Here is a 19,173-nt window from a genome sequence, read left to right as displayed (position 1 = left end):
ATCAAACTTTCAACTAAAATGAAAAATCTCCGTACAACTTTTTCTTGAAACTGACACGGGAAAAGAATCTCTATCTGAATATATTTAGAAAGAAAAAACTTTGAAGAGGTTTACAAGGATCAAAACGGGCGTGAGGATAGGAAGTCCCACCACAAACCGGCCTGCTCCTTGAGGGCAATGCTAGACCTACGTAATACTTGTTACGTGATTTGCGTAAATAGCAACGTCGAGCATCATTAGTGGATCATTAGGCAAGAAGGGGCCCACCCCCTAAAAATCAGGGGGGCCGAGAAGATTAGGCAGGCAGGTTACGTAGGTCTTCGTAGCTGGTTAACGTAGATGTAGGATTATCGGCTCCTTGATGTCTCTCGAATGAAGCCTATGAGACTTGGTTGTTAGATCGGTGATAACCACCTCCATAAATTTAGCATCTCAACTAAAAAGCTACAGTTTTGTACCTACAACTTGAAACCTAAGAAATGTATGCAACTTTTGACTATATCAGACAAGTTTGTACAAAATTGAACTAGGTTACATAAAAATTAGTATACAAATTTTGGTTGAAAGCATACAAGTTTCTACAATTCCCGCGGAAGATGCAACCAGGTTCCAACTCGAGAAAAGAAGACGGAGGGGACGAGAGGACGTTTTGGTGGAGGAAAAGAAAGGTTTGTAGACCAAGCTCAAACATTATTCAATGCCAACAATAGGAAGACCAAAACGAGGCCAAATCAACTAGAATTTAGAACTAATATCTGAACTTGAACGATATTAACAAGAAACAAGAGCAACTGGCAAATTTCGTCATCAGCTAGCGGGGATCATCGTGACACGCTCACTCTCTCATACCTTTCCTTTTTCTGTTTCTTTCTTCTGGGCAGCAACACAACTACACAAGCAACGCAAATGCAAGAAGATACTACAACCATGCGCTTAGAAGTCAGGCTTGGATCCTCTCAGTGGCCGAGGATGGTCATGTGGGTGTCGAACGACGGCAGCTCGTCGTCCTCGTCGGTATCTCCATCGCCGTCGCGGTCGACCTTGCCGGCACCAGGAATGGAGACCGACGTCAGGGACGGCAGCTTCGTGCCGAGCCCGCCCTCCTCCTCCGTGTCCTCCGGCGCCTTGGGTTCCCCCAGCTTGCACGTCTTGTCCTTGAGCGGGTTGCACGCGAAGCCGCCGGGGGCGGGGGCCGCCGCGCCGGCGCCGGCTCCGGCGGCGGCGGCGGCGGCCCCGGCGGCGGCCGCATGCCTGGTAGCGAGCAGCGCGCACGCGAGCACCGCGGCGGCGAGCATCAGCGACACGCGCGCCATGACCGTGCTGGTTATGCTGTAGGCGGCGGGTGGTGTGGAGGCGGCAGGAACGTGGGGTACGTGCAGGAGCTTTTCCTTTTCGCTGGAGTCTGGCGAGCGGGAGGAGAGGCGCGGCGGCGCGCGCTTTAAAAGGCGGCGATGGGTTGCCGGATTTAGCCTGGAGTCACGACGGTTGCGGGCGTTGCTCGGTGTGTGTGGCTGGGCACCGTCCCCACGGTTGCGCTGGGAGCGGGTGTTCAGGAGCTGATCAAGAACATGCAACAGACTACAGACGTTTCTCTCAGAAACCTGACTCTTTTTTTATTTTTGCGGGGCTCAGAAACCTGACTCTGGATCGGTCTTCGCATGCTAGGACGCCAAGAATATTTAAAGTGTTGAACATATATTTGGGTCATTTGTATTTGGTAATTTAGGATTTGTAATTCGTCTCCTACCTTATTTTCAGGAGAGGTTTTTTGCCCTTAAAATCTTGTATTCAATATATACTAACCCTTGAGGCTCAATAATACATCCATCATATTACACAACAATCTCTCTCTATCCCTTCTAACATGGTATCAGACATCGATCCAAACCCTAGACGCCCCCCCCCTCCCCCGACGCTTCTGCTCCGCGCCGCCCCCGGGGCGGTCGGCCTCCATGACCGCCACCGGGGGCCACGCCGCCCGTACCTAGGGTTCGTTCGCCGATCGTATTGACCGGCTACCCTAGAGAGTCTTTTTCCCGAGCCCTTGCTTCAGGTTTTTCTCCCTCTCTCGCCGGTCGTTTTGATCAGCGTTTTCTTTTTGGTTTTTCGTTCTATGCTTGATCGGTTTGCTTCACCCGCAGCCGCCGTCGCCACCAACACGCCTCTACTTCGACCCCGGCGCAACCGGCCGGCCTCTCCTCCGACCCGACGGCCACGCGTGCCGAGGTGGCCCGTCAGGTCCAGCCACCGTCCGGGCATCGGCCTGCCCGTCGTCCTGCGTCGGCCGTTGTCGCCCTGCTCTGACCAGACTCCTGCATCGGCCCAACCTGGCGGCTTCGTGCGATGCGGCGGCCCATCACAGCCGCCGTCCGCGCACCGGCCCACCCGTCGATCCACGCCGTCCATCTCCACCCGCCTCCGTCGCGTTTGCATGGCGGCCCTACGGTGTGGCTCGCCGGCCTCGTCCCCCACTACTAGGGAAAAGTCTGGCAGTAGCGCGGGTTTTCGGTCTATCAATAGCGCGGGTAACCGCGCTACTGCTACGTTGCTACACCTAAAGGTTAGCAGTAGCATTTGTTAGCCCGTGCTACTGCTATATCTACTTAGTAGTAGCGCGTCCTGTAAAAGGCGCTACTGATAATTACTACTAGCGCGTCTCACTGCCCGCGCTAGTACTATTATTCCGTATTCTATTTCTTTTTTATTTTATGTCGTATTCATACACCTTTATACAAGTTTTCATACAGTAGCAATTTAGAGATTATAATGAGTTATTAAATCACTGGGTGAAAGAACCGCGGATTAGTTTCAAGTGGATGGATCCTAAGTGACCAAGTCACACTTGAAACTAATCCGCATCATCCATGACTTGGTCACTTAGGATCCATCCACTTGAAACTAATCCGTGGTTCTTTCACCCAGTGATATAATAACTCATCATCATCATCATCATCATCATCATCATCATCATCATCATCATATTAATATAAAAACTCTTGCATCATATCATCACCAACAACACTAGCTAATAATCATCATAGTCATTACCACCAACACTATTTAATCATCATAGTCATAGTGTAGCTATCTAATCACCACCAACACTAGCTAATAATAATCATCATATATAGTCATTACCACCAACACTAGCTATTTAATCATCATAGTCATAGTGTAGCACATCATTATATTCAAACTCATTGTAGCTAGCTAATCACTCCTGCTGCTCTCTTTCAGGTAAAATAGCATAGAACATGTGTAGCACTCCCGATTCATCATATTGGAGCATGCAGATGAACCTGTCTCCTAATTGTGGGTCGCGCTTCTGATTGTTGCCCCCTAGTACTTCTCTGCGATCCTTCACAATTTTGCTCCAGTCTTTGACTATTAAGACTTACTCGCTTTTACAAATCCGGAATGCACTCATGTGCAATGTAGGATGTCTTGGTCGTAAGCTAACCATTTTCATGCCACCTTTAGCCTCAATCCAATGAGGCACAACTATCATCGGGAGTCCCTATTGAAGAACATCATAGTACATACTTAGCAATGAAGTTTAGCTTAAAAAATAATGTATGCAAAAGAAGCACTGAGGACAAATAGTAAAAATCTTACCATCTTTCCTAAATAGATGTGACCGTAGTTCAATACGCACGCTAGTGGTCGCACGTTTTGAGTACTAAGATTTTGAAGTTCAGGAAAATAATTTGTCTTGACAGTATCAAGATCCTCAAGCCATGAAACATAATGACTTATCTCCTCGCAGTTTAGTTTAGCCCCGGGACAGTAGTAGGTCATGTCTACCAAGCGCCGGACATATTTGCTTGAATGGAAATAAGCTGTTAATAGAAATTAGTTGTCAACTATTTTTAAATAAACAATATCCAAGACATAAATATGGTTGAGAAACTCACATAATGGTAGAACTGGAGGCGTCTGCACATCGATCCAGATGTCGATATTACCTTCAATATCATCTTCCGGACGAATATCAAAGGTGATAAGCATATCAGGCTCAAATGCATAAGCCTTGCATAGTGCTCTCCAATTGTTGCATTCAAAATAGGTGTATGTGTCTGCATTGTATAATTTTGCGGCAAAAATATAACCATGCTCGGTCCTCAAGTGAACTCACTTTACCTCCATAGTTTCCATAGGACTGAAACCAATCTTATCCAAGACATAATTTCTTGCATGGCAGGGGATACGCTGGCAGAATAGTAAAAAAATAAATTATAAGTTGAAGCAAAAGAAGCAGAAGTCATGCTTAATTATGAAAAAAGACTTGTCGTTGTGACTTACTAGATCCACTTCGAAGGTCTCATCCAGCTTGATGCTGAAGCGCCTACCACCAACTAAGAAATTTCTGTTGCACAGGACGCGCTTGTCTTCACAGTATTCGCACATACCGAAATCCTTTTCGTCGTCAGACATTTCCTATGTTCATAGTTGAAACATTAATTGAAAATCGATCGAAGGCAACTACTAGGAAACTCAACACACATATCACTATTACTCAACATGCAACGGGTTGACTTTAGGTCTGTCGAGTCTTCCTTCCTAAACTATCATCTCACGTATATGGTGGGCATTCCCTCTCTGATATTGCGACCGCCGGTGATGGTCGCTACTCCTCCTTTCCCTAGTGCATTACAAATATCTAGCACAAGGAAAAGAAAGAGAAGCGACCCCCACGACAACAGTCGGCATTCTTCTTCTCTCATATATGGTGGACACTCCGTCACTGATTTTTGATCGTCGATGATGGTCGCTACTCCTTCTTCCCCTAGTGCATAACAAAGGTCTAGCACAAAGAGAAGAAGGAGAAGCGACCCCCACAACAACAGTCGGCATTCTTCTTCTCTCATATACGGTGGAGACTATTCCTCACCGATTTTTTTGACTGTCATGTATGGAGCCCCGACAGACTTAAAGTCAACTCAAAATGTCGTTTAATTCTCTTTCTAGAAAATCCGGAGCACTCGATATTTCCTACATATTCTAGCACAAGTCATGCTTAAATTCACGGAAAAATCCGGCATGACCTTTCCTAAAATAGGACATATCGAGCGTCTGAAATTTGCCGGAACGGAAATGAATCAACACTCCGGCAAAACATAGGCCACTCGGATTTTCCCTGCGGTACAAAGATGTCCCTTCTCTCATATATCCGAATCAATTATCATAAGCATTCGGACCCGAACATTTCAATATATCTTATAACCCGAACATTTCATTTGGTTAAGAAGCATAACTAAATACCCTACTTCTACTCTATTCAACACCGAGGAGTAGAGAAGGAGGAGGTGGACTTTTAGCTCACCGACTCGAGTGTAGAGGAAGTAGAGGTAGCTCGGATGACGATCACTCCAAGGAGACACGACTCTACAAAGCCTGCATATCCCACCAAGTAAAATTTTAATTAGATCATCAAATCTCATATAGCATTCTATGATGACAAAGTGATAATGACATAAATTCAACTAGTTCAACTAAGCACTTACTAAAAATAAACTAGTTCTATTAATTTTCTTACTAAAAAATAAACTCTTTCTATTGTAAAATTTTAATTAGATCATCAAATTCCTATTCACTAGTTTTCTATTACTAAAATTTTAGTAAGATTCTGTGTACTAAAATTTTCTATTACTAAAATTACTTATATACCTAATTACAAACTTGTAGAGGAAGGGAGGAAGGGAGGGACGGAGGCATGAGGGAGGGAGGGAGGAGAGAGGGAGGAGGCCGAGATGGCGGCAGATGGAAGGGGAGGAAGGAGGGACGAGGGGTGGCGTATGGAGGTGGGGCATTGACTGGAGGGGGAGGAGGAGGGAGGAGGAGGGTGTCGGCATCCTGGGAACGGGGGTCCCCAGACTAGCCTGCCTACGGCCCATGGCGTGGCTCCACGGGCGGCCCTGTACGGCCCATCTTCACCAGCAAACACTCAAGACCCTCGCGAGGGGCCAAGCCTCGCGAGGCGGACTACGCAAGACCTCCTCGGGGGCGGCCTCACTAGGCTGCCTCGCGAGGGGCAGAGAGATCAAAGCAAGCGGCACCTCGCGAGGTTCCTGTGACGTAAGCCATGACGACCGGGGCCAGGCGGGTGCCAGGTGAAGGAAATATGCCCTAGAGGCAATAATAAAGTATTATTTATTTCCTTATATCATGATAAATGTTTATTATTCATGCTATAATTGTATTAACCGGAAACATAATACATGTGTGAATACATAGACAAACAGTGTGTCACTAGTATGCCTCTACTTGACTAGCTCGTTAATCAAAGATGGTTATGTTTCCTAGCCATAGACATGAGTTGTCATTTGATTAACGGGATCACCTCATTAGGAGAATGACGTGATTGACCTGACCCATTCCGTTAGCTTAGCACCCGATCGTTTAGTATGTTGCTATTGCTTTCTTCATGACTTATACATGTTCCTATGACTATGAGATTATGCAACTCCCGTTTAGCGGAGGAACACTTTGTGTGCTACCAAACATCACAACGTAAATGGGTGATTATAAAGGTGCTCTACAGGTGTCTCCAAAGGTACTTGTTGGGTTGGCGTATTTCGAGATTAGGATTTGTCACTCCGATTGTCGGAGAGGTATCTCTGGGCCCACTCGGTAATGCACATCACTATAAGCCGTGCAAGCATTGTGACTAATGAGTTAGTTGCAGGATGATGTATTACGGAACGAGTAAAGAGACTTGCCAGTAACGAGATTGAACTAGGTATCGAGATACCGACGATCGAATCTCGGGCAAGTAACATACCGATGACAAAGGGAACAACGTGTGTTGTTATGCGGTTTGACCGATAAAGATCTTCGTAGAATATGTGGGAACCAATATGAGCATCCAGGTTCCGCTATTGGTTATTGACCGGAGAGGTGTCTCGGTCATGTCTACATAGTTCTCGAACCCGTAGGGTCCGCACGCTTAACGTTACGATGACAGTTATATTATGAGTTTATATGTTTTGATGTACCGAAGGTTGTTCGGAGTCCCGGATGTGATCACGGACATGACGAGGAGTCTCGAAATGGTCGAGACATAAAGATTGATATATTGGACGACTATATTCGGACACCAGAAGTGTTCCGGAGAAGTTTCGGATAAAACCGGAGTGCCGGAGGGGTTACCGGAACCCCCCGGGGAAGTATTGGGCCTTAGTGGGCCTTGAGGGGAGAGAGAGGGCAGCAGCCAGGAGGTGGCGCGCCCCCTCCCATGAGGAGTCCTATTAGGACTAGGAGAGGGGGGCGCAGCCCCTCTTTCCCTCTCCCTCTCCCTCTCTTTCCTCCCCCCCTCTCTTCCTAGTTGGACTAGGAAAGGGGAGTCCTACTCCTACTAGGAGGAGGACTTCCCCCCTCTCCTTGGCACGCCCAAGGCAGCCGCCCCCCCTTGCTCATTTATATACGGGGGCAGGGGGCACCTCTACACACAAGTTGATATACGATATTTTAGCCGTGTGCGGTGCCCCCCTCCACCATATTACACCTCGATAATATCGTTGCGGAGCTTAGGCGAAGCCCTGCGTCGGTAGAATATCATCATCGTCACCACGCCGTCATGCTGACGAAACTCTCCCTCAACACTCGGCTGGATCGGAGTTCGAGGGACGTCATTGAGCTGAACGTGTGCTGAACTCGGAGGTGCCGTACGTTCGGTACTTGATCGGTCGGATCGTGAAGACGTACGACTACATCAACTGCGTTGTGATAACGCTTCCGCTGTCGGTCTACGAGGGTACGTGGACAACACTCTCCCCTCTCGTTGCTATGCATCACCATGATCTTGCGTGTGCATAGGAATTTTTTTGAAATTACTACGTTCCCCAACACCAGGCGGGCGCCAGCGCGCGCAGTGTCCTCGTTTCCTCTTTGGTGCTAAAGAGGCAAGCGCAGGCGAGGAGTCCCGAGGCATCAGGCAAAGGTTTCCATATCGGTGCAACGAGACCAAGACCAGCAGGACGGTAGGACGGAGGTCACCGTGGAGCCCAGGACGGCGTCACCACCACAGCCTTTGGCAGGCGAAGACCACCTTTAGTCAGGATAACTTGTACTAGTTGTCTCCCTTCAAATTGGTCAGTTGTGGCATCCCTTCCCGCCTAATATTTGGGGAGAGGACCAGGGCCTCTATAAATAGGACTAGCCACCACCTTAGAAGGAGAGGATCATTCAGATCACCCTTGACCACACAAGCTCACCGAGCTCAAGAACACCTCTCCTCAGGAGGCTGTTCTTCCCTTATACCTGTTCATCCTCAGCCCGAGAGACAATCCACCACACCACACTGGAGTAGGGTATTACACCACATTGGTGGCCCGAACCAGTATAAATCTTGTGTCCCCTTGTTCTGCGAGTTCGACGCGCTGAGCTTTGAGATCACGGTTAGGGCGTGAGCTAGGGGGAGGAGAGATCTTCATGCGCACCCCAGTGTTCGAACCTCAAGGGTTTTGCCGGAACCCGAAATCTGACATTTGATGCGCCAGGTAGGGGTGCGCCGAAGCCTTCCTCCCGCCGATCCGCGTCCCATCGCTCCACCGCATCCATGGCGGACGCGCGTCGAGCCCGCGCTGAGCGCCGGGCCGCCCTCGCCGCCCGTGTCGCTCAGACAGCCCCTGTCGGCCGGCCTCCCCGTCGCTCGCCGCCAACGCCGCCACCGGTCCGGTGGGAAACGAGCAGCAAGCGTCCTCACTGCACCCTTCCGTGCGGCGGGATGGCCGCACCGCCACTCCGTCACTGACCCCAGCCGGCTCGTCGTCTCACGCTCGTCGCGCTCCCACGGACGCGCAGGCCGCGCTGCTCATGGCACGCGATCTCCTGCGCTACCGCCCGGTTGACGATCTCTATGAGGACTGGTTGGACCGCATCGCCGAGCTCGTCAGCGCCGCTGGGGGCTCCCGCACACCCTCCCTCTTGCTGCCTCGCCCTCCACCAGCTGCGGGCGACGTAGCTCACGGAGCACCTTCACCACATCCGCACCAAGACGGCGCTCTGGCGGCAAGGCGCGCGCCCCCCGGCGTGACCCACTGCATCGGGCGCCCGCATGAGAGGAAGGAAGTTGCCAAGAAGTTCCCCGGCCGCAAGAAAACACTGCTGCACTCCCGACGCCACCACGGCAAGATCGTGCACCGCCTGCGGCAGCGGTGCGCGGACACCAAGGGCATGCCCCACCTCTGCAAAGGGCCTCGGTGGCCACGGCAGGCTGCCGCGCCTTTACTCCGGAGCTGCGTGGCGTCGTCTGGCCGGGCAAGTTCAAGCCGGATTTGCCTCCTCACTACGATGGCACCCCCAACCCTGCGAAGTTCTTGTAGCTCTACGAGCTGAGCATCGAGGCGGCCAATGGCGACGAGAAAGTCATTGCGAATTGGTTCCCCATGGCTCTCAAGGATGGTGCTCGCTCGTGGCACCTGAACCTGCCCCCGGGCTCGATCTCCTCCTGGGATGAGATGCGCGACCGCTTCGTTGCCAACTTCCAGGGCACTCGCGACCGCCCTCCGGCCGTGGGTGACTTGCGCCGCGTCAAGCAACAGCCAGGGGAGACCTTGCAGAAGTACATCCAGCGCTTCAACAACGTTTGTCTCAAGATCCCGAAGGTGACGAACGAGGCCATCATTTCGGCGTTTTCTGATGGCGCCCGCGACGTCTAGATGAAGGAGGAGCTCGCCATCCACGAGGAGTTATGCACGGATCTGGAGCTGTTCAACCTGGCGACCAAGTGCGCAAGAGGTGAGGAGGGGCGCCTTTCCCTCCTCGAGCTCCCAGCTACCGACCCAGAGGAGAAGAAAGCCAAGGCCAAATACGTGAAGCGCAAGGGGGTGGCCGTGCTCGCAGCGGAGCCAGATACGAAGCGCGGCCGGGACCATCCCGAGTCGTCCAAAGGCAGCTGACCATTATGCGCCTTCCACAACGTACACATCCACAACACCAACGACTGTCAAGAGCTCCGGGACATTCGAGATGGACGCTTCGGTCGACGCCCCGAGCGCAACGACCGGGGCTACGGCCGAGGAGGAGGACGAGGCGGAGGACACTGGGACGATCGCGGCCCCCGCCAGGAGTGGCGCGACTGGCCTCGCGAGGACCGTTGGCAGGACCAGCCTCGTGAGGGCGCCTGGAGGGATCAGCCTCGCGAGGACCGCCCTCAGAGCAATGCCGGTCTTCCTCCACTGCCGCCGCCACCAAGAAGGAACGACAACCACCATCAGGACGAGGGGCTGGGGGCTTCCAGGAACCGCGTGCCATTGCCTGCATCTTGGGCGGAGTTCAGGCCCCAGCATATCAGCGTATCTTCAAGCAGTTTGCTCGCGAGGTGAACGCAGCCCTTCCCAGGCTTGAGGCCATGCACCCTCTCAGATGGTCCAAGTGCGCCATCACTTTCAGCTCAGCGGACCAGCTCAAGTGCGCGGCCACTGCTGGCGCCCTCCCGATGCTTTGCTCACCCGTCATCAGCAACGTACAAGTCACCAAGACCCTCATCGACGGCGGATCAGGGCTTAACGTCTTGTCCGTCGAGACATTCGACAGCCTCCAAGTGCCATACGATCAGCTTCAGCCTACCAAGCCCTTCTCAGGAGTGACCGACGGCTCCACTACCCTGATAGGGCAGGTCTGCCTACCTGTCACCTTCGGGCAGCGCGACAACTACCACACCGAGCTCATCGACTTTGACGTTGCTCACATCCGTCTGCCGTACAATGCCATCCTCGGGTATCCGGCCCTAGCCAAGTTCATGGTGGTGACCCACGACGGCTACAACGTCCTCAAGATGCCGGGAAGTGGCGGGATCATCACAGTCCCCTGCGAAGAAAGAGATGCGGTGTGCTCCCTCGAGCGCGCATTCCAAGCCGCGGCAATCGAAGACCCCGACAACCAAGGCACCATATACCCTCCTGGGGCCATCCCCAAGAAGAAGAAGCAACTACTCCGTACAGGGCGTCAGGGGAGCTGCGCCTCTAGCGGTGCCACATCAGGATCGGCACCCGCGCTTGGGGCGCCTCCCTCCCTCACATAGGAAGGCGCGCCCGGCGCCCTCCTCGGGCAAGGCTCGGGGGCTCTCTTCTGGAGGGCCTCAGACCTGGCCCACATCACGAGGGAGGCGCTCGGGTACCACGTGGAGGCATGCTTTGCGGCACGTTTCCCTCAGGAGGACACCGGGAGAGGAGTGCCCGGCGCTCAAGGAGTTCATCGCCAAGACCACTCAGGAGCTACAGGATGCAAGGGCCATGCACGACGATCGCCGCCCACCTGGCGCAGCTCCCCATCCAGGCGAGGATGGCGGGCTGCGCGTCTGCATCGACATCCCAGGGCTTAACAGGGCCGCATCTCAGGAGCGCTTCTGGCCTTCGCGCGTGGGACGTTGTGAGGGCCCACCTCAGAGCTATGTTCGCATGCCGTTCGGCCTGCCGAGCATGGCGGCCGCCTTCCAGCACAGCCTGCGGAGCGTCCTGGCGACCCAGGAGGCCAGACATCACGCGGTCCTGGCGGAGATGGAGACGGTCCTCAAGGAACCGCCTGGACCCCCAGAGCCTCCCGAGGCTCAGGGCCCCGGTGGCTCATGAGGAGCAACCCCTTCGCCACACATCTTCAGCTACCCCAACATCCCTTCGACAACGGAACGAGGTGACATTTTCCAAGTTTATTTAGCTGGGAGCACCCCTCGGGCTGCATCATTCCCAGGCCGCGTGGGCCTGTCCCTATGGCATGTATCCTTTTGCATCTTTAGCCTACTCTGCTGGGGGCGCCCCTCGGGCTGCATCATCCCCAGGCCGCTCGGGTCCGACCCAGTGGCATGTATCATTCTTGCATTTACCTAAGCTAGTTCGCTTTCCATGCATAATCTATCTATAGTTATCACCTGCTTGATTGTCACTCATCATGACCGCCCGCGTCGCCGGCCTGCCCCATGCTCATCCCGCAATGGGAGCTACTCACGCTGGCACGGTGCTTGTGCTCGGGTCCGTCCTGCAACGCCGACAAATCTGAGCGGTCGAGCTCTGACTTGCGGCACGCCCCGCGCACGTCACCTCACCAGGCCCTCAGTGCCTTCATCTTCTTGCGGAGCGACCAGCGGTAGACCGGCAATCGTAGTGGCAATCTATGTCCCTCCTCGCACTAACCTACAGGAACCTCCTGAGGACAACAACAGGCGGTACCGCGGGCTCCCTCTTCTCCCATGCAATTCGCTTGCATGTTAAAAGGGGGGCTCCTGAGCATCGTGACTCAGGAGCTCTTACTGGCTCTCCAGCCCTCACCCCTGGCCTTGACCACGGCATCGCGACCTGGAATACCAGCGGTGGCTGAGCTCGCTTGAGGGCTGGGACCTGAGGATGTAGAGCACATAGAAGAGCGTGGAGAAGAGGGGGAGGCTCGCAAGGGCTAACCTGGCTACACTACGGCTGTCGACGCGCGAGTCTGGCGGAGCGCAAGGAACCGACTCTCGACTGCCAAGATAAGTTTCGCGCCCGGGTCGACCAAGCATTACGGCATAGGACTCTCACTTGTTGCAGCCTTGTTGCGGCAACATCGCTCCCTTTTCCTACCTCTTGGTGGCTGCTTGCGCGCTAAAGGGGACTTCTTGAGCATCGCGCCTCAGGAGCTCTTACTGGACCTCGGGCCACTCACCTCTTGGCTTTGACCACGGCATCGCGACCTGGCATACCAGCGACGGCTGCAGCCTGCCTGGGGATCGGGACCTGTCGGCGTAGAGCACCAAGCTGCCGCGAGGTTGGAAAGGGGAGACCGAGCCGAAACAGGACATGCGTTCGCAAATTTTCATAATGAGGATAATATCAACAAAAGACATTACAGACCCTTTACACGCCCCCACGGGGTCCATCTCGATTCCTCGCAGGGAACAAAAGAGGGGAGTTTCTAGGAGCCCTATCTACACGCGCCAACACGGCCGACGCCATCATCAACAGTGGGCCACGGGAGGCCGGCGCCAACCCCATCCAGACCAGCGACGGCAGCGGCCAGACGCTGAGGCCTTGCTCCGAGCGCGGCGAGAGCTCGGGGCACGTAGCTGTCGTCACTCGTCTCCGGAGTCTTGTAGGGCTCAGGAGAGTCACTGGACTCCCAAGCGTCGCTGTTGCTGGGGGAGCTGCTAGCGAAGCCAGCGGCATGCTCGTCGATGGTCGCTGTGCCGCCCCGACGACCCCCTCTGGGGCAGCACTCCAGGCGACGGCCTTCCTCGTCGAAGCCCTTGAAGAACATGGTGGAAGCGCCATCGTACTCAAAATGGATGGCGAGGGCGCCTTCCGCACGGCAAACTCAAGCAACCCCGCCCCAGCCGCGGGTCATGAAGATCTTGCCTGGGGAGACGGCTTCAACCTCCGCTCCGATCGCCGGGGCGTCGCAGTCGGCGTGCTGCAGCCAAAGCTCGAGGGGGCCCCTCGACGGCATCTCGGTGGAGAAGAACTGCGGAAAGTGAATCCAAGTGCGCGGAGGCATCACCGCCCACATCACGAGTTCGCGCGAGGAGTTCGCGGCATGGGCTCCTGGGGCGACTGCGTGCGTCACTACGGCGTGGCGACCACGGCCACGGCGTGGGTGGCGCCGCTCGCCGCCTCTCCCTTCAGAGCCCTCGGCTTGGGCGTACAGAGGCAGCGGATACCCAGGAGGTGGCCGCTCGCACCAAGGCCTCGACATCTCCGGTCTCACGACTACGTCGCGGCGGTGGGCCAGCCTCTTCTTCGGCGGAAGTGGCCCGGGCTCGTCGCGGGGGGTCTTTCCCTTCTCTGCGGCCGAGAACCTCTGAATCGGCGCCATGGGAGTCGCTACTAGCAATGAAGAAAGGGAGAAGAAGCGAGCGGAGCAGGAAGAGATGAGCGACGGGGGCTCCGCCCCCTCCTCATTTATAGCGGAAGAAGGCGAACCGGCCATCCCCACGATCACAGGTAATGATGATTTTTCTCTGCATGCATGAGGGACTCGTCAAGTCGGCAGTTGCCGAGGCAGCGTGGGGAAGCGGAGACGCCCACGTCCAATCAATCGCCACGCGTCAAGCAAGGCCGCAGGCTGTTGGGGCCCGCGGCGCTCCGCACTTGCCCTTTGGTTCGCCTCGAAGCCAAGTCCGAGTGCGCCTTGGGCCCGGGGGCTACTGTCGGCGTCCTGGGAACGGGGGTCCCCAGACTTGCCTGCCTGCGGCCCACGGCGTGGCTCGACGGGCAGCCCTGTATGGCCCATCTTCACCAGCAAACACTCAAGACCCTCGCGAGGGGCCAAGCCTCGCAAGGCGGACGACGCAAGACCTCCTCGGGGGCGACCTCACCAGGCTGGCTCGCGAGGGGCGGAGAGATCAAGGCAAGGGGCACCTCGCGAGGTTCCTGTGACGTAAGCCATGGCGACCGGGGACAGGCGGGCGCCAGCGCGCACAGTGTCCTCGTTTCCTCTTTGGTGCTGAAGAGGCAAGCGCAGGCGAGGAGTCCCGAGGCATCAGGCAAAGGTTTCCATATCGGTGCAACGAGACCAAGACCAGCATGACGGCAGGACGGAGGTCACCGTGGAGCCCAGGACAGCGTCACCACCAGAGCCTTTGGCAGGCGAAGACCACCTTTAGTCAGGATAACTTGTACTAGTTGTCTCCCTTCAAATTGGGCAGTTGTGGCATCCCTTCCCGCCTAATATTTGGGGAGAGGACCAGGGCCTCTATAAATAGGACTAGCCACCACCTTAGAAGGAGAGGATCATTCAGATCACCCTTGACCACACAAGCTCCCCGAGCTCAAGAACACCCCTCCTCAGGAGGCTGTTCTTCCCTTGTAACTGTTCATCCTCAGCCCGAGAGGCAATCCACCACACCACACTGGAGTAGGGTATTACATCACATCGGTGGCCCGAACCAGTATAAATCTTGTGTCCCCTTGTTTTGCGAGTTCGACGTGCTGAGCTTTGAGATCGCGGTGAGGGCATGAGCTAGGGGGAGGAGAGATCTTCATGCGCACCCTAGTGTTCAAACCTCAAGGGTTTTGCCGGAACCCGAAATACGATTGAGGGGGAGGAGTGAGGAGGGAGGGAGGGAGGGAGGAGGTGGTGGGAGGAGGGAGGAGGGCCACTGGAGGGAGGAGAGAGGGAGGAGGAGGTGGTGGGAGGAGGGAGGAGGGCCGCCGGAGGGAGGAGAGAGGAGGGCGACCGGAGGGAGGAGGAGGAGGGAGGAGGAGAGAGAGAGATGATACCTTAGGGGCGACGGCAATGCGGCGGCGGGGGAGGGCCGAACGTCAGCGGCGGCAGAACGCACGAGAGAGTGAGACTGGGAGTGGAGAGGGGAGAGTGAGGGGCGACCGGTTGGAGAAGATAGGATGGGCTTAGCAGTAGCGCGCTTTGGGATAAAGCGCTACCGCTAACGCCATAACAGTAACGCCTTTTACCAGAGCAGCGCTATTGCTATCCCTGTAGCAGTAGCACCTTGTGGGAAAGTGCGCTACTGCTAAGGCTAAGCATGTAAAAAAATCAAAAAATACATTGGTCATCAATGATCTTTTTGTGTAGAATCTAAATTATCAATAGGAATCTTCCCCGGTTGGCCACAGATCCTACACATAGAATTCAATGAAGACCAAGTGGTTATGATGGTTTGAGAAGTAACGTATTTAAGGTGGTAAACACCCTATTCGCGGAGCGAGGTGGGACTAAATTAGTTGCAACGAGTGGACTAAACTTAGCAGCAGCGAGGGTGGGCGAAAAGCGCTGCTGCTAAGTTCAGTAGCAGTAGCGCTCTTAGAAAACATGCGCTACTACTAAACCTACTCCGGCGGCAACGTCGTGGCATTTATAGTAGTAGCACTGTTTTTTGCTCACGCGCTACTGCTACATGGGTAGTAGTAGCACGATATTTTTACGCGCGGTACTGCTAAGTTGCAGTAGCGCCTTATTTTAAACCGCACTGCTGGTAAGATTCTGTGTATAAGGTTTTCCCTAGTAGTGCCCGGCTGCGTCAGGCTCGTCGGCTGCCTCGAGCTTGGGCGTCGCTGCTTCGTTGGTCCCTCGAGCCTCACTGCTCGGGAGCCAGCGCTGCTTTGGCAGCTCGGGTGCCGGTGCTGACGCGCTCGTCTGCACGACTTCCCACACCGTCCGTCATCGTCGGCCTCATCTTGGACTCCGCCGCCACCGTGCCTCCACCGAGCGGCGTCCCCGACCTCGTGCGCGATCGGCTTGATCACTCGCTCGTCACGGCGATTCGCCTCATCTACGCCACGCAACTGACCTGGCCCGTCGGTTGCATGCGCCTCCGCAGGTCCCGTGAACACCGTCCCGAGTTCAGCGCGCCCCTCCATCGATCGAGCAACGGGCTGCCGCTGCGTCGCCCCATCGGCCGCAGCACCGCCGCCCCATGGTTCTTCTCCCGGCTGCACTGACCCGCGTCACCGCTGCGTCACCCCTTCGGGTCATAGTGTCGCGGCCCGCGGTCCACCGCCGCCCCGAGGCCGTCTGCTCCAGGCCGCCCCGTGGCTGCACCGACCCTCGCGCCGCCGCTGCATCGCCCCGTCAGGCCGTAGCGAGTGTAGCACGCTGTCCAAGCCGCCCTCTGATACGTCTCCAACGTATCTATAATCTTTGATTGTTCCATGCTATTATATTATCTGTTTTGGATGTTTTATATGCATTAATATGCTATTTTATATGATTTTTGGGACTAACCTATTAACCTAGAGCCCACTGCCAGTTTCTATTTTTTCCTTGGTTTAGAGTTTCGTAGAAAAGGAATACCAAACGGAGTCCAAACAGAATAAAATTTTCGCCATGATTTTTCTTGGACCAGAAGACACCCAAGAGACTTGGAGTACAAGTCAGAGGAGCCTCGAGGCGGCCACAAGGGTGGAGGGCGCGCCCCCTGACCTTGTGGGCCCCACGTAGCTCCCCTGACCTAATTCTTTCGCCTATATATACTCTTATACCCCAAAACATCTAGGGGAGCCACGAAACCACTTTTCCACCGCCGCAACCTTCTGTACCCGTGAGATCCCATCTTGGGGCCTTTTCTGGCATCCTACCGGAGGGGAATCGATCACGGAGGGCTTCTACATCAACAAGATTGCCTCTGCAATGAAGCGTGAGTAGTTTACTTCAGACCTACGGGTCCATAGCTAGTAGCTAGATGGCTTCTTCTCTCTCTTTGATTCTCAATACAAAGTTCTCCTTGATGTTCTTCGAGATCTATTCGATGTAATACTCTTTTGCGTTGTGTTTGCCGAGATCCGATGAATTGTGGATTTATGATCAGTTTATCTATGAATATTATTTGAATCTCCTCTGAATTCTTATATGCATGATTTGATATCTTTGCAAGTCTCTTCGAACTATCGATTTGGTTTGACCAACTAGATTGGTTTTTCTTGCAATGGGAGAAGTGCTTAGCTTTGCGTTGAATCTTGCGGTGTCCTTTCCTAGTGACAGTAGGGGCAGCAAGGCACATATTGTATTGTTTCCATCGAGGATAACAAGATGGGGTTTTCATCATATTGCTTGAGTTAATCCCACTACATCATGTCATCTTTCTTAATGCATTACTCCGTTCTTATGAACTTAATACTCTAGATGCATGCTGGATAGCGGTCGATGTATGGAGTAATAGTAGTAGATGCAGAATCGTTTCGGTCGACTTGACACAGACGTGATGCCTATATTCATGATCTGCCTTAGATATCGTCATAACTTTGCGCTTTTCTATCTATTGCTCGGCAGTAATTTGTTCACCCACCGTAACAATTTCTATCTTGAGAGAAGCCTCTAGTGAAAACTATGGCCCCTGGGTCTATTTTACATCATATAAGTTTCCAATCTACAATCTCTAGTTTCCTATTCTCTTACTTTTCAATCTTTACTTTCCGTTCCATAAACCAAAAATACCAAAAATATTACTTTACCGTTTATCCATCTCTATCAGATCTCACTTTGCGAATAACCGTGAAGGGATTGACAACCCCTTTGTCGCGTTGGTTGCAAGTTGGTGTTTGTTTGTGCAGGTATTCAGTGGCTTGTTGCGTAGTTTACTACTGGATTGATACTTTGGTTCTCAAAACCGAGGGAAATACTTACGCTAATTTGCTGCATCACCCTTTCCTCTTCAAGGGAAAAACCAATGCAAGCTCAAGTGGTAGCAATAAGGATTTCTGGCGCTGTTGCTGGGGAGATCTACACCAAGCCAAGACATACCAAGTACCCATCATAAACTCTCATCTCTCGCATTACATTATTCGACATTCGCCTCTCATTTTCCTCTCCCCCACTTCTAAAACGATTTTCGAAAAGATTTGCCTTTTCTTCGCCCCTCTTCCGTTCGTCTTCTTTGTTTTCCTTTTGTGTGCTTATTTCGCTTCGATGGCTAGTACTCCTATCCTTGTTAGCACTCCTGATAATGAGGTTCTCAACTTCAAACAAAAGGAAGGAGAGAATTTAAAAGATGCTTGGTATAGAATTTGCAATGCTCAAAATAGATCTACTCGAAAGCAATCTACTTCCGTTCTTCTTCGCAGTTTTTACGTAGGCATTACTCCTTGGAATAAATATGTTCTAGATACCATTACCGGTGGAAATTTCTTGGGGAGCCATACTTTTGATTCTTATAATTCCATGATAGATTTGCTAGGCCCACCACCTCTTTTGGTTAATGGAACTGTTTTAACCTTGGAACATGTAACGCAGAGATGGGATATTATTGAAAATAAAATTGCTACTGTTGAGTTGATTGAAAATTTGGATAAAAATATTCATAATTAGATTATTCAATATGGATCTAAGGTAGGAGTTACTCTAAAGAATCTTAGGGAAAAGGAACCCATGGTTAATGAAAAGATAGATCAAGATTCCACTAGAATTGGCAAACTAGAAGATATTATTACCAACTTGGGTTACGCTTTTTCCTCCGTTAAAACTACTCCCAATCTTCCTCCTACTAAGATTGCCAAATTTACTTATGTTCCTAAAAATAAGGGTGAATATTCTAGTAAGAACAATGAAGATCTCAAATCAATTAGTGTTCACCCCAATTTTCTCGACATTATTAAGGAACCTATTATCACGAATGAATTTCTTGATTTCTTGCCTAGGAGTTTGATCATTTATAAAACTAAAGAATCTCCTAATAATCATGAGTGTGTGATTAAGGGATTGCATGCCAAAGAAGATTACACTTAGATCTATTCGTGTTTTTATGCCTAGCTAGGG

The 19,173-nt window shown here is 52.8% G+C and overlaps 1 protein-coding gene across 1 annotated transcript; it reads right to left on the bottom strand.

Moving 5' to 3' along the window:
* Positions 1-709: 709 nt before the first annotated feature.
* Positions 710-2,406, bottom strand: LOC123142548 (uncharacterized). The gene is made up of 3 exons (XM_044561415.1): positions 2,206-2,406; positions 1,248-1,556; positions 710-1,196 (listed from the first exon to the last, which is right to left on the bottom strand). The coding sequence occupies exons 1-3, from the start codon at positions 2,404-2,406 to the stop codon at positions 957-959; spliced, it is 750 nt and encodes a 249-aa protein (XP_044417350.1). The 3' UTR covers positions 710-956.
* Between the last annotated feature and the right edge of the window lie 16,767 nt (positions 2,407-19,173).

Source organism: Triticum aestivum, chromosome 6D (assembly GCF_018294505.1).
Source record: "Triticum aestivum cultivar Chinese Spring chromosome 6D, IWGSC CS RefSeq v2.1, whole genome shotgun sequence".
NCBI classification, from domain to species: domain Eukaryota; kingdom Viridiplantae; phylum Streptophyta; class Magnoliopsida; order Poales; family Poaceae; genus Triticum; species Triticum aestivum.
This window is presented reverse-complemented; position numbering and strand designations above follow the sequence as displayed.